Source organism: Saccostrea cucullata, unplaced genomic scaffold (genome assembly GCF_032062105.1).
Source record: "Saccostrea cucullata isolate Sc308-1 unplaced genomic scaffold, CSIRO_AGI_Scuc_v1 ctg5746, whole genome shotgun sequence".
Taxonomy (NCBI): domain Eukaryota; kingdom Metazoa; phylum Mollusca; class Bivalvia; order Ostreida; family Ostreidae; genus Saccostrea; species Saccostrea cuccullata.
Genome location: NW_026918643.1, coordinates 8,423 through 22,687, shown reverse-complemented (window position 1 = coordinate 22,687; position 14,265 = coordinate 8,423). Strand labels below are relative to the sequence as shown.

The window sequence follows — 14,265 nt, the reverse complement described above, 5'->3', positions numbered from 1 at the left end:
CTCTAAGTTGTTTTTTTTTATTTAATTCTAGCATTTTGTGGGCAACTGTCTGAATCCTACCTGTACTGAGGATGAAATTTGTATCGCTAGTACATGTGTTCCTGTTTTAGAGGGTAAAATATAACGTCAAGTAAACTTATTGGAACAAATGTTTTTAAAGTTAAGCTTAAATTACACTTTCTTTCGGTGGGGAAAAAAGTGATGCACATAAGTCGGAAAAATTAATAGTAACTGTTTCATCGCCATCACTCGGTGCTCTTAAATTAAAAGTTGTAAGTAATTCGGACTAGACCTTAAAAATCGAGGACTTATGTAACGTTTGGTGTTTTTACGATAAAGAAACCTGTCTGCTCAAAGGCATTGAGTGCAAAGTAAAGTCTAAATTTAAAGCCTTTTTTCGGTAAATTGTGACGTCTTTATTTGAGTGAAGACTTCCCAAGCTGGACTAGGGACCATAAAGCTTAGAGGAGCTTACTTTTGATCTCAGTCTCAATTTTCCCCTATTTCTTCCTTTGGAAAAAGTGAGACTAAGATCAAAAGTGAGCTTGTCTTAGGTTTATGGCCCCATTCCAGGACGTAAGTCAAAATACAATCAATCAATCACTCTTATCGCACATTTTCCAAATAATGTAAATTTTCTTTGTCTTCAAGATTCGTTATCCTGACGGAATTTAAATTAATTCCTAATTGAACAGATTAATTTACCTTGACATGACTATATATTTAATTATTTATGCATGTATTTATATTTTCTATCCCGATTTTAATTGCTATAGCCTCAGTTTCTGTAAGAATATTGTAAAAGGATCAAAATGATATTTCTGTTAAACGTCTATTTTGTTAAAAATCAACAAACATCCAATTTTAAATCATTTGTGCCTGAAAATGTGCGTAATGCAATCAGCTACTGAAGATTGTTCAGATATTGTGAAAAGAGACCCAAACAAGAGAGGACAAGACGGTGTGTACGTTATTTACCCTGACATCCGAAGAGAGGTCTACTGTGACATGACGACAGATGGAGGAGGGTGGACAGTGAGTAGTTTTTCTTCATTTTTTGTATTATTACCGATTACTTAATATTTTTTAAATTGGCTGTTTCTATGGACAGTGGAAAGGGTAAAAAATACCATAATGAGAAAACAAACATCAATGACCATAAAAACGTTACAAATGATATACAATGCATCATCAACAGCCCTTTTTGTAGAACAAATATACATTAAAGCAAAATCAACGACCACGAATGTAACAAACAAATATGAATACAAAACGAACGATCATTTTTGCAGAATAAAAGTACATAAAACACGAAAAAAAACTTAACAAGCGTGCAAGGGGTAAATCTAGTCTTCCCGACTTCCGCCGGTCCAGGATTATTTTTTTTTTTGGTCGGTGCACAGAAACTCTTTAAATTTTTCAGGCACATTTTCTATTTTTAAGCGAATTTATTAATGTGTAAAAACGTTAGTATTTCAGTGAAAATTATTGGTGTTAATAAAAAATGATAATTTTTAATCAATTCTATAAAAAAAAATCATAACATCAAAATGATTGATTTCAGAAAAGATTTCTATCAAGATTATCATAACAATAGCTAAATCTGACATTGTACTTATGGTAAAACCATGCAAAATGACAGTCTTGCATTGTTATACAGTGACGTAGCATCGTTTTCAAGAAGGGGCAACCAAAAAAAAAAAAAAACAATTAAAACTACCTGAAAAAAAAACTTGACAAGCAAAAAAGGGGGAAATTAAAAGGAAATTGCCCAAACTTCTTTCAGTACCAAATTTTCTTCCTAATATGCTACATTACCATTATTCGACTCTTACTCTTACAAATAGTGGGGGGCGGGGTGGGGTGGGGTGGGGATTTGGGAGCAACCGGCTTTTCAATGAACATTTTAAATAGTAAAACAATGGAGATGTTGCTACGTGCCCGTTATATAGCAGTATATATTATACATTATATATCATACAATATTGAATAAATAATACTATTAATGATATAAATGAAATTAAATAAGGTTTCATAGTTCAATACAAAACCTAGATCCACCCCTTTACCTGTGAGCAATAAAGGTTAAGGTTATTCTTTTGGGGTTCTGTCTTTTTATTGGTTGTGGTTCTGAGTAGTTCTCAGAGAGACTACTTAGAGGTTTTGGCCAGGTTGGCAGTGTTAAAATTTACAGAATATTTAGACAAAAGAATTTTAAGACTTTCAAAGACTTGAGACCTTAAGACCAGACCTGGTAGTAAGTATTTACTTTATTAACATTCTATATCTTTATAATATTTATATTTAGCTAAGATCACTGTTTGAAAGAAGAACAAAAGTTTAAATTATGAATGAAAACTAAATATTCAGTATTTCATCTCAGAGAATATATTTATTTGAATCACGAGTATTGTATTATGTATAGTACAGTTCATAGTATTTGTTATTAGATAATATGTAAGCTGAAGCATCCAGTAGTTTTTGGTGTTTTATGGAATGGGCCTTGTCCCATAGAGAGGTAATAAGCATATATTACCTTTTGTATATTTTAAAGTAATAATTATATATATCATTACATTAATTGAAATGTGATTGTAAAATATGTGTGTAAAGACTATACAGTGATTTATTTATATGCTAAATATTTAAATTAAGAGAGATAACTCTTAACTGATATTTATTTTTTGTACATCAAAGTAAGTAAGGAAAATAGAATGTATACATTTGTTGTTATTTCATGTGATTGTTATTGTTTTATTTTATGGGGCAATTCATTTATTTTCCTACTTTGAGCATCAATATTATAGAATATGAACCCTAGACAGGAGTTGGTTATCTTTTCATCCTGTATATATAAACCACCCCTGCAACAGTTATATGATAGGTGTTACTGTAAAGTTAAGTTTTTATAATGGCTGGTTGTAATGTTTAAAGAATTGAGGAAAATCAATTTATGTAACAACAACAAAATTAAAACATCCGTCAGGAGAATGAGATTTTTTTTTTCATTTTATGTAAATTCTTTTCTTCCAGTTGAAGTTTTTAAGATAAATTAACCAAAAAGAAAAGAAGGGGAAAATATTAAAGGGGGACTCTGAGGTATAGCCACGTTCACGCTGTAGAGCCTGGGAACACGAACATTATGTGGCAAAGAGTTCTACAAGAAAAAAATATGTGTAGAGTTTTTGTGCATACAAATTATCTGGCATGTAATTGAGGTTTTCTTTTATTTTATATAAAAAAAAACATTGAACCTCAATTTGTTGTATTTAATCGCGATTCTACAAAGTTTTTCAGTGGTTTTCGCATTTATAATTTTTGCAGGTGATACTGCTGATTTCTAAATAAATACGCAAATCTGTTAATTTTTTTTTACATAGTAATAAATTCATGTAAACCTACAAAATTTACCTGAGAAGTTTGAAGAGTTTAGAACTGTGCACCGACCAAAAAAAAGCGCCCCAAAACCAAAATTTCGGGACATTCGGGAGCCGGGAGTCGGGAAGACTAGCTTTACCTCTTGCACGTTTGTTTAGTTTTTTTTCGTTTGTAGTGTGTTAAAGCACGTTCGTTCTGCAACGATGATTATTCGTTTTGCATTCATATATATTTGACTACCGTCATGAGAAAAGGGCACTTATCTTTTGACGTCACAATGATCAGAAAACGACGTCAAAGTCGCGGTATTGTAAACACGGAAGTAATTTTTGTTGACTGCATTTTGTAAACAAGAAATAAAATTGAATTTCAAAGTGTAACAAAAATGTAAAGCTTGATGCGGACTTTTTTTTAATAGGTATATGATATTATTACAATTTAGTACGTAAATTTATTCATAATTTTGTTCAAATATTTAACTTGATGCTGATATACGGGACATTGGACATGCACAAATTGCTAGCTCTGGAACAGCGATTAAAACGATGTCTATGCATGACAAAATTGAAGATGCTGTTTTTTTTTTTTTTTGTTTTTTTTTTTTTTTTGTTTTCTGGGCAATTTAAGAATACTTTAATTTGAATTCATGTTAAGAAGTCTCAATATCAAAGGTATATTCCATGTACTAGACTAGTATATTTTTTTCAGAGAGAGAGAGAGAGAGAGAGAGAGAGAGAGAGAAGAGCGAGCGAGAGGTCTATGCACATATAGTAATTACCGTTTTTATAAGAGCTACTTTTCCCCTGTAAATATATATTTTACCATAATGTAATAATGTAAAACATACAGAATGTATTTAGTCATTTTAATTTTAATCCATAGTTAATTACACTGATGTACCCCGATGGCCAGCCTTCGATGAACTGTCGATTTTATTATTTTTTTAAAGGGGGGGGGGGTAAGAAACCAAGCCAAACAAAAATCTCCGGATAAAAAGACCGGTAAATGTTAAGCTAAAAAACATATTCCCTCTTTTATTAGATAAAGATACTGGTAACATGGGAGATCCAAACCTACATCAACAGTAAATAACTTACTTTTAGTTTTAATAACTTACCTTTTACTAAATAGAGAATGATAAGGGGAAAAAAATACGGATGATAGGGATGTCACAATTTTGTTAAATTAAATTTTGTTTCAAATACTAATCTAAAATGATCAAATAAATACATTCAAAAGAATTGCATGGTAGAAATTATTTTTGTTTCAAATTTCTGAAATTGTTCCGATGAAATGATTGAATGAAAATCAACTGGAGCCTATTTTGCAATATGTTAAGAAATTAAATACAGCTACTGTAGACTTTTCCCAAAAGCATTATACCCAATGTTGAAGAAATGAACAATATTACATCGACAATGATAATATGAATGAGGAACCAAAAGGAAAAATAAAACTATAGATTAAGCAAAAAGACGTACGAATTTCCGGATATCATATATATGGCTAAAATCTCTTGAGAATACATTCACCGAAAGAGCAAAAAGTATGTAACAAATTATAATTTCCAAAAGTTATGAACATTTTTAAAATCTTTAAAAACTTTAATTAGCGTGAAATATTATTATATAACTGACTGTTGAATTCTTGATATGAAATAAATAAACCACATTTTGCGTTGAAATCTTCAACTCTGATACATGTATCAAAATACCCCGCATATCTTGACATTAATTTCTTAAAGTTCCGTTGAAATCGAGATAAGACTTTATATCGTAATCCTTACATGACCCTACGGAAAGTAATTAATAAAGAAACACAAATTTTTCTTCTTTTAAAGAAAATATTGATCATTACAATCGCAGCAAGTAGCAACGGGGTAGGGGGTGGAGTTTACATTGAAAGTCCCTCCCCCCACACACCATCACCACCACACACACACATACACACTCTTTGTTGTAGTATAGTCAAATTCGTGCACTATAGGGCTAAAGAATAAGGCAGTGTCTTATGTTTGATTAAGAAAATTTGATACTAAAAGAAGTTTGCACCTACCCACCCCCCTTTCTGCCCAACGGCGAAATTGGATTCGAGTTTCGACACCCCCCTTTTTTAAGGTAAATTTATTTATTTTTTCTGGCTTAACCATCCCCCAAATTTTTCAAAGGAGTTAGTGTGGGGACAGGCGAAGGCACGAGTCAAATGTTTTTATTTAGGGATATGTTTGGTATGTTCTGAATGTAACAACTAGAAAAAAATGGTCCGCCTAAGTAAATATTTCAGCGAAAGAGAGTCAGATTAGAGCGGTATAATATTTACTTAATTAACAGCATCGCCTCAGACAAAAAGCATTAAGGTATGTTGTACATAATAGTTCATCATTGGATAAGACAATCGCATCGAAATTTTGAAAAGCTTATATCAAGTTGATTAGCCATTCACGGAGGAAAATGAATACTAAGTAGATGACCGTTCGTGGCCGTGAAAAATTGTTTCGCTTGTCAAGGAAAATTTGGTGATTGAAAGTGCCTACATGTACAACTGAAAAAAAATATAGCTCCCCCAACTGAAATGGCTTCCTAAGGGCCTGCCGTTCTTGCGTAAAAATACAGTGGACCTTCAGATATCCGGAAGCCAGATATCTGGATGTATCCGAACGATTTTTCATCGGGACGAAAGTTTTATTAACTGGTAATTCCGGTATCAGGACGCTTCACATATCCGGGCAAATTGACTAGGAATCAAAGCATCTGGATAAATGAGGCTCCACTAAGTATACATTCAGTTTCAGTTTCAAATAGATTTCGTCAAAATCTTAATATGGAAATGTAATTTCGCACAGAAAAGTCAAGACCGTTTAGTGTAAATATAATAAAAAGAGACAAGAACAGCACAATTGCCATCTTTTTTATTAAATTATACAATATTATACATAGATATTTTTTTGAGATAAAAGAAGCGGCCCTTGTTAGAAAAATACAAATGTTGTGTTCATGTGAAACAGGGTACAGGTGCCACAAAATATATTTTAAAAAAAGGTAAATGAGCAGAAATATTTGTAACCGATTTTTATTGTGATTTAATTTGAAAAAAAATAAGAAGTCAAAAGACGGTTTATATTTGAGGCATGAATTCAAAGAAAGTTTCAATTTTAGGTATATAATTCATTTGTCCTTTATTTGCCAATTTACTACCACGTTTCTACTCCATAACTAAGACAGGCGACGAAAATGAATTGTATACACAGTGGAAACCTAGAGCTTTAAACATTTTAATTTTTAAATAAAATGTTCAAAAACGTAAAAAAAAATTTAAAATCCGCTTGCATGGAAGAAGGGAATTTTTTCATGAATGTTTATAAAGCAATAAACGTTTTTAAAAACAAGTTTACATATCCTAGCGTATCTGAATTTTTTTCTCAATTGAATTTTTGGTGATACAGAAAATTTATGGTGTTTTTTTTTTATTATAGTAACAGAAGAAAGTTACTTGCGTGTGTGATTGAGAGTGGATAATGTCTCACAAGTTTTTTTTTATTATCGGGATCGATGTTCTTTTTGCGAGGGGTGCCCCTATTTGCTCGTGGTGTCCTTCTGCATGGGATTCTCTATCTATGTATATATTTCTTTTAATCTTTAAGTGTTACAAATTCTTTATATAAAACTTGAATTAGATTATTTGATAAAAAAAAGAATGATTTTTATGGATTTAAACAAATATTATTTACCTACTGATTATGTTATAAAGCGTTCCTATATTCTGTCTAGACCCCCCCCCCCCTCCCCCTCCCTTTTACGAATTACTAGATCTGCTCTAAAATAAGCATGGAAATAGTAATAACATACGAAATCCCTCAGGAATAGTTAAATACTAGTCGCTTGGAGGAAAAATAATAAATACTTTCTCATATTTTAAATGCTCAAAACGATTGAGGTTATTTAAATAACACGTGATTTTAAGATTTTTTGAAATTTGAATAAAACGCAGGCGACGTCATTTCGTTTTCAGTGAGTAACGTCAAAGTTATTTTTTGAAGCGCCTCACTAAAATGCTCATAAAATATCGAAAAAGTGAGATATTTTCAAAATTTATGTATATTTGCATTCAGAAAGAGTCCGGCTATCAAAATTTACCAAAAAGTCAATTTGTGAAAATTTGACCTTAAGGGCCCTTTTTTCGTGACGGCAGTCATTTGTTTCGTACGTGGTCGTTGGATTTGCTTTAATGTATATTTGATCTGCTAAAAGGTCTAATATTTATCCTCTTTATCACTTGTTAAGTTTTAATGGTCATTAAAATCAAAATAATTGTTTGTTTTCTCATTATGGTAATTTTTGCCCTTTCCGCTGCACAAATGTTTCAACTTTATAAAAATCTTTGACAGTTTCAGATGTTGGAACTTATCATGAAAATGATTTAAATGACAAATTTCAGTCGAAACGCAACTTTGTTTTCTTGATTATAATATACACCAATCATTGAGGGATGAGCTCTGACATAAAAAACAAAGGACAATTTAATTGCGACTCAGAGATTTACGGTACTTAGTGTAAGAGAACAAACTGTCCACAAATTTCTCTTTTAGATCTGGTTCCTTAACTATTTTACACAATGACAATTAATCATAGCTGGGCAAACAATGTTACATTACCCAGTAATCTGTTTCGTCCCATCACATATTTGTAAAAATTAGTATATAATGGCATTTCTTCTTATTATTTGGAACTTTACATACTGTGAAATCACAAGTTTTCGTGGGGGTTAATTTTCCTTTTTTTCGAGGTATGAAGAAACCCATAAATTCTTGTCCCAACGAAATTTAAAATGTGACATACATAACTTCTCAGCATATTCTTCAACAATTCAAATCCAAACAAACCAAGAGATCTTTGCTTAAACCACGAAATTTTGACCCTACGAAATAATGTGATTTTACAGTATAACATAGTGGTCGATGTTTATTTTTGAAAGAAACACAACATTGATATATCAATCAATGTATACAGGTCATTCAGAGGCGAGAAGATGGTGACGTGGATTTTTACAGGACATGGACAGAGTATAAAGAAGGATTTGGAAATATCACTAAGAACCACTGGATTGGTAGGTATTATTAGTTACATATTGTCGTAGTCACAGTTTTCGGGATCATTCCTGGTTGGTAAATTTCATACCCGGCGAGGCGGAGTCGATTTAGGTATAAAATGAACTAACCAGGTATCATCCCAAATCCCGTTGTTAAAAATTATGTAATGAAAGATATGGAGATAACAAACAGAATTCAATAAACAATACAAAATAGGAGCAGAGCAAACACGGACCTACAAAATATCAGAGTTGGGATCAGTTACCATGGAGAAGTGAGCATCTCTTGGCGACCGGTCACATCCGCTGTTCTCCCTTTCATCATCGGGAAATTACTGAAGAATTCGTCGTCAATTGAATGCAGAAATAATGGACTTAACAATTGATATAAAGAACGTCCGTCAATGATAAATTTGCTGTCAAGGTAATTCTATCGACCATAGAACTTTCGAAATGATAACTTTCAACGAGACTGCTTATATTCTTGTTTCATCATCTTGTTTGTCATTAATTTACCTCTTTTTAGAAATTGTTCATACGTAGAGCTTATTTTTGCGCATTGAACCATTTGTGACATAAAGTCCGTACGAGTGTGATTTATATAATACACAGACAGTAGTTTTTGCATAAAAAAAGAAATGAAAAAAAGAAGAGACGTTTTTAAGCTTGTAAATTATCTAATGTACAAAACCTTTTTCCAAAGGGAATGATGCAATCCATGCCTTAACAAAGGATAAAGACAAAAATCTCCGCATTGATCTCCAGAGGCATAACGGACAAAAGGCCTATGCAGTGTACACCAATTTTTACATCGGGGATGAAGACAATAAATATACTCTGACAGTGTCTGGATACAGTGGAACAGCGGGTGAGTTGTGTGATCTGCCGATGTATGAGTTACGTTCAAGATATGATGCAGTTGCAATATCGACCGAATACTTTTTTTTATAGCTTGTTAAGATATTTCTTTGTACATGTGTGTATAATAGAATATTTCATGTTTTACGAAACTTTCCTCACTATTAACATCCACGATATTGTGTCTCTATAAATTCTGTTGATAAACCTTAATATTTTTTGTTAAGTTCTCTCTCTGACATCGATCTTTTCGATATCAGCAATATTGCTTTGTATAACTATGTTATAACTCAATTCTTAAAATAAATTATTTATATCAGAATCGGTATCAATACGATATCATCATGGAATTGTCAATATCGACAACATCGACATTACACTTTACCTCACATATGGTATCCAGTATTTCAAATCTATGGTTCTAGTCAGAATCGATAGTGATATGATATCGATATGGTAATACCGATACCGAAATGATAATATCGATACCGATATGATAATGTCAATATCGACATGTTAATATTAGTAACGCTTCAAAAAGTAAGTAGGAGGGGAGGGGTCAACTTCCCCGAAAGATTATGAAGAACATTACAAGCAAAAAATCAAATCTGTCGAAAATGGGTGAGTCTGGGGTGAAACTGTGGAGTTTGTTATTGCTTGACCTTACAGCTAGAAAAAGCAGGGAAAAGAACCAGAATGTAAATAAAACAGAATACATGGGGGACCACTATCCCCAACACCACCACCTTCTAAATGCCTTTTTATATCGACAATAAATGAAGGAAAATGCATAGAGTGTAACGTATATATACGTATTGCAGTACAAGGTGAGGTTCGAAATCACGAATAGATGGTTTTCATCAAGATTGTGGAATCGAGTTTCAAATTTACATATACATCGTATACACATCTATCATATTTCAGATATTTTTTGCCAAAAAAACATTTATACATTCAATTTCGAAAAAGAGAACAGAGGATGACTCATTAAATGGTATATCATGAAGACCTAGACTCGGATGACTACAATGGTCGCTAGTATTACATTACGTCATAGATATTTTCTCAATGATTAGTAAACTTCAGTGTTTTTTATGTTCTAGGTGACGGTTTGGCTGATCACAATAGTATGAAATTTACCACTAAAGACCAGGACAATGACGGGGGCGCTGGTAACTGTGCCAGAGCATGGTATGGAGCCTGGTGGTTTAATTTCTGTTACCAAGCCAAGCTTAATGGAAAGTATGCACAGACTGAATTATCCGGTCATGAACACATGGTATGGAGAAAATGGAAGGACTCTAAACAGAAAGCATTAAAACGGTCAAAGATGATGATAAGATCAAAATAACTTTAAGTATTAACAGACCTATGGTATTTATACAGATATTGATACTTAACGTTTAATAAAAACATGAGTACAGCATTTCTACACGATTCATTTTTTACTCAGTACAAACAATAATTTTTTTTTCGTCGTCTTAGAATAATAAGTTTCTGTGTACCAAAGTGGTCAAAAATGAGTTATGCATTTTGGCTTGTTGAGATCTACCAATCAAACACTTTTGTTTCGTTAAGGCCGGTTTACACGGTAAAGCGAGCTGTTTAAACCTTGTCGTATACAGCAAAATGTCACCGTGTGTACGCCGCTATTACACGGAATTTAAAGCTCCCCGAAATCATATATTCCACGCGTTCGAATAGAAAGTGTCTCTATTCTATACAGCAAGTTGTATGAGATTTTTTTTCTCTGGCCAATCAGAGGCCTGGGATTCGGTTGATCTATTTATGCTTCACGAACCACATCATTATTTTAAAGAATACTTTAACCTCTTTATACGTGTACCTGTACATGAGATATGGCGTGCTCCAAGAAAAAAGAACTTTGTACTTGGAGTAAGGAGGAAATGGACGATTTGATAATTCTCTATCAAGGGGAAAGTGACCTATGGGACATAAGTACCCCCAGTTATTCCAAAAAAGATTTTAGACAAAGAGCGCTGGAAAGAGTCAGCGAAGGAATGCATGGAAAATTTACTGGTATGATTGTAAATATATTGTAAAAAATAAAAAAAATCACAAATATGATTTATTGAATTATCAAAAACTATTATGATGCATTATTTATTTTTATAGTAATTGGGTGGGAGGAAGTTGTTCGCATCTATTCATCCGACCATACTAATACCTGTTTTATAATTAATATTCAGCATAATTCAAAGAAGAAAACATAATTATACTAGTGCCCGTATTTAGTTTTATTGAACATGATTCAGTTGTTTGTTTCTTATAGTTTTAGAAATTAATCAAAAGCTTCAACATCTCCGATCCTATTACGCTAGGGAACTGGCAAAAATAAACAAGAGTACAAAAAGTGGAGCAAGTACCGATGATTTGTACAAGAGCAAGTGGATGTACTTCGACTCACTGGACGCATTTCTGAGACCACAGATAACACCTAGAAAATCTGTCAGCAATTTGGTAAGTTTATGATAAATCCCATTGCCATTCAACACTGCCATTGGTATTAAAATAATCACAATACTCATCTCTCACAGATCTTGCATCAGAATTGCATCTGTTGCCACCTTGCTGAGTAATACCCCTCAAACAGCTACCTACCATTTCAGTGCTGCATCTTTTGTCAGATTCCTCTAACATGTCTTCCGGTGTATATATTTGTCTCGCTGAATCCTTCGATCTCAGATAATTGTGCAGAACACAAGACGCTAAAACAAAAATCTTGACTTTGTCAGGATCAAATGACAATGGCTTTTGGAAAATACCGAAGCGACTAGACAAAATTCCAAATGCATTTTCAACAATCCGTCTTGCCCGGGACAGTCTGTAGTTAAATACACGCTTTTCTAAGTCTAATTGTCTTTTGGGGAAGGGTTTCATAAGATAAGGTTTAAGAGGAAAGGCATCATCACCTACAATGACAAATGGTACCTCTAAATGACGCTCAGGAAGTGGGCGGGGAGGCGGTAAATTCATATTGCCACTCTCTATCATTTCTATCAAGGCAGACCTTGCCAAAATGCCACTATCATTGGCTCTTCCATTAGTTCCAACGTCCACGTATAAAAACTTATAATCAGCATCAACTAATGCTAACAAAATAATACTAAACTGATTTTTATAATTAAAGTAGGTTGAACCACTCCCTGTTGGACACTTAATCAAAACATGTTTTCCGTCAATAGCGCCAATGCAATTGGGAAAGTCCCATTGTTCATCAAAACTATTCGCAATAGCCATCCACTCTTGTTGTGTTTGTGGGATCTGAAATAGAAAAACATTTATACATGTACACATCGTATGTTTCTTATGTAGGATTGCAGTTCAGTGGAGAAAGATGATGAAGAATCCAAAGAAACGTGTGGTTCAGATGAGGGGAGGGGCAAAAAGAGAAAATCTACAGGAGCTTTGGCGGTGATGTCTGAAGCCGTAGATGTTCTCAACAAAATCAAGAACAGAAACACAGCTACAGCTCCAGTAAGCATTGTCACAGAAAATAAAAAAGAAGACCATGTTTTTGCTACGTATTTGGCAAATGAGCTAGAGAAAATAAAATCAAAGAGCATAAAAAACGAAGTGAAAATCAAATTACAGCGCGTCATATTTGAAGCTCAAGACAAAGACGACGTTGCACAAAGTCAATCCCAAAGTGAATTTACTCAAATACAACAGAATGTGTCCCCTCAAAATGTAATTAAACAGCGCATACCACTTTGGAATCCGTGTGTTTATGATGTAGAAACATCAGGCAATGCTTCCAATTACTTTTAATAATGTTGCTTTTTGTCGCATATACGACAATAAAAAAAAACAGCATTTCATATGAAATAAAGCGTATTACCTTCAAGTAATTTTCTTTCAAAGCGTTATATATTGCAATACACGTTTCTGGTATTATCGTAGAGGCTGTAGATACAGGAATGCGATAAAGATACTCGAGAGAGCGATAGCTATCACCTGAAACAAACATAAGTAAATTGTTTGAAAAGAGTTGGTTAATCCAACTCAGTGATAAAATATATGTTATATAATATATATATCAATGAATGCAAGCTTATTTTTAAGCAATATATGTATTACTAATTCGTAATACCAGTATGCTAGCTACATATTAATTCCTTTTACCAGTGGCCAAAAAACGCAGGGTTAGAGCAAGTCTCTCTGCAGGAGAAATTGCATCTCTCATGAGGGTATCTCTCCTCTGTATCAATGGCGAGACACACTGGAGAAGCTCATTAAAGGTTGCAAAATCCATTCGCAGAAAATTCTTCAAAGACGAAGGATCTTCATTCCTGAGCTCTGCAATGAGTGCATGGTATGCACCAAGGTTGTCCCTCCTCCCAATCCACTGCCTTACCCAAGGTCTCCCCCTTCTTTGTTGGCTCAAATGTAATGCAGACATGATGATGATGATACAGATTAAAATAACACATTGTTCCTCTTCCAATGTTTCCATGTCGATTAAATCGAACCTTATAAGGGCGTTTTATTTGTTTGCATAACAAAGAATTGAACATAAACCTGTTTTACCGTGTGTACAGGTAGGTAACATATTACAAAAGTTGTATACGACAAGTTGTATACAACTTGTATTACCGTGTAAACCGGCCTTTAGACAAAAACACTTGCTATATGGCCTTCAGCTCGAAATTTAGATATAACGACGACTTATTGTCAATCGACAATGGTTATTTCCATGCTTATACGATTTATCCTGATGAGCTTGAGATAGAAGATACCACAGGGTCTGACACATACGTTTCATATTTGGATATTTTAAACTTAAAAAAAAAAAGTTAATGGTAATCTAACACCAAACTCTTTGATAAACTTGATGACTTTAACTGATGTTTTGGAAGTCTGAGTTTTGTGGACTTTTGATCTTGAATACTGTTCGTTTTCTCCATATGTTAAATTGTACAG

At 33.3% G+C, this 14,265-nt stretch overlaps 2 protein-coding genes across 2 annotated transcripts; one reads left to right on the top strand and one right to left on the bottom strand.

The window, feature by feature from the left end:
* The first annotated feature begins 894 nt into the window (after positions 1-894).
* On the top strand, positions 895-10,672 carry LOC134268990 (fibrinogen C domain-containing protein 1-B-like). The gene is made up of 4 exons (XM_062751219.1): positions 895-1,035; positions 8,385-8,481; positions 9,167-9,331; positions 10,425-10,672. Exons 1-4 carry the CDS (start codon positions 895-897, stop codon positions 10,670-10,672), a joined length of 651 nt encoding a protein of 216 aa, XP_062607203.1.
* A 1,136-nt stretch (positions 10,673-11,808) lies between these two features.
* LOC134269020 (uncharacterized) lies at positions 11,809-13,798 on the bottom strand. The gene is made up of 3 exons (XM_062751246.1): positions 13,468-13,798; positions 13,184-13,299; positions 11,809-12,606 (listed from the first exon to the last, which is right to left on the bottom strand). Exons 1-3 carry the CDS (start codon positions 13,796-13,798, stop codon positions 11,809-11,811), a joined length of 1,245 nt encoding a protein of 414 aa, XP_062607230.1.
* Between the last annotated feature and the right edge of the window lie 467 nt (positions 13,799-14,265).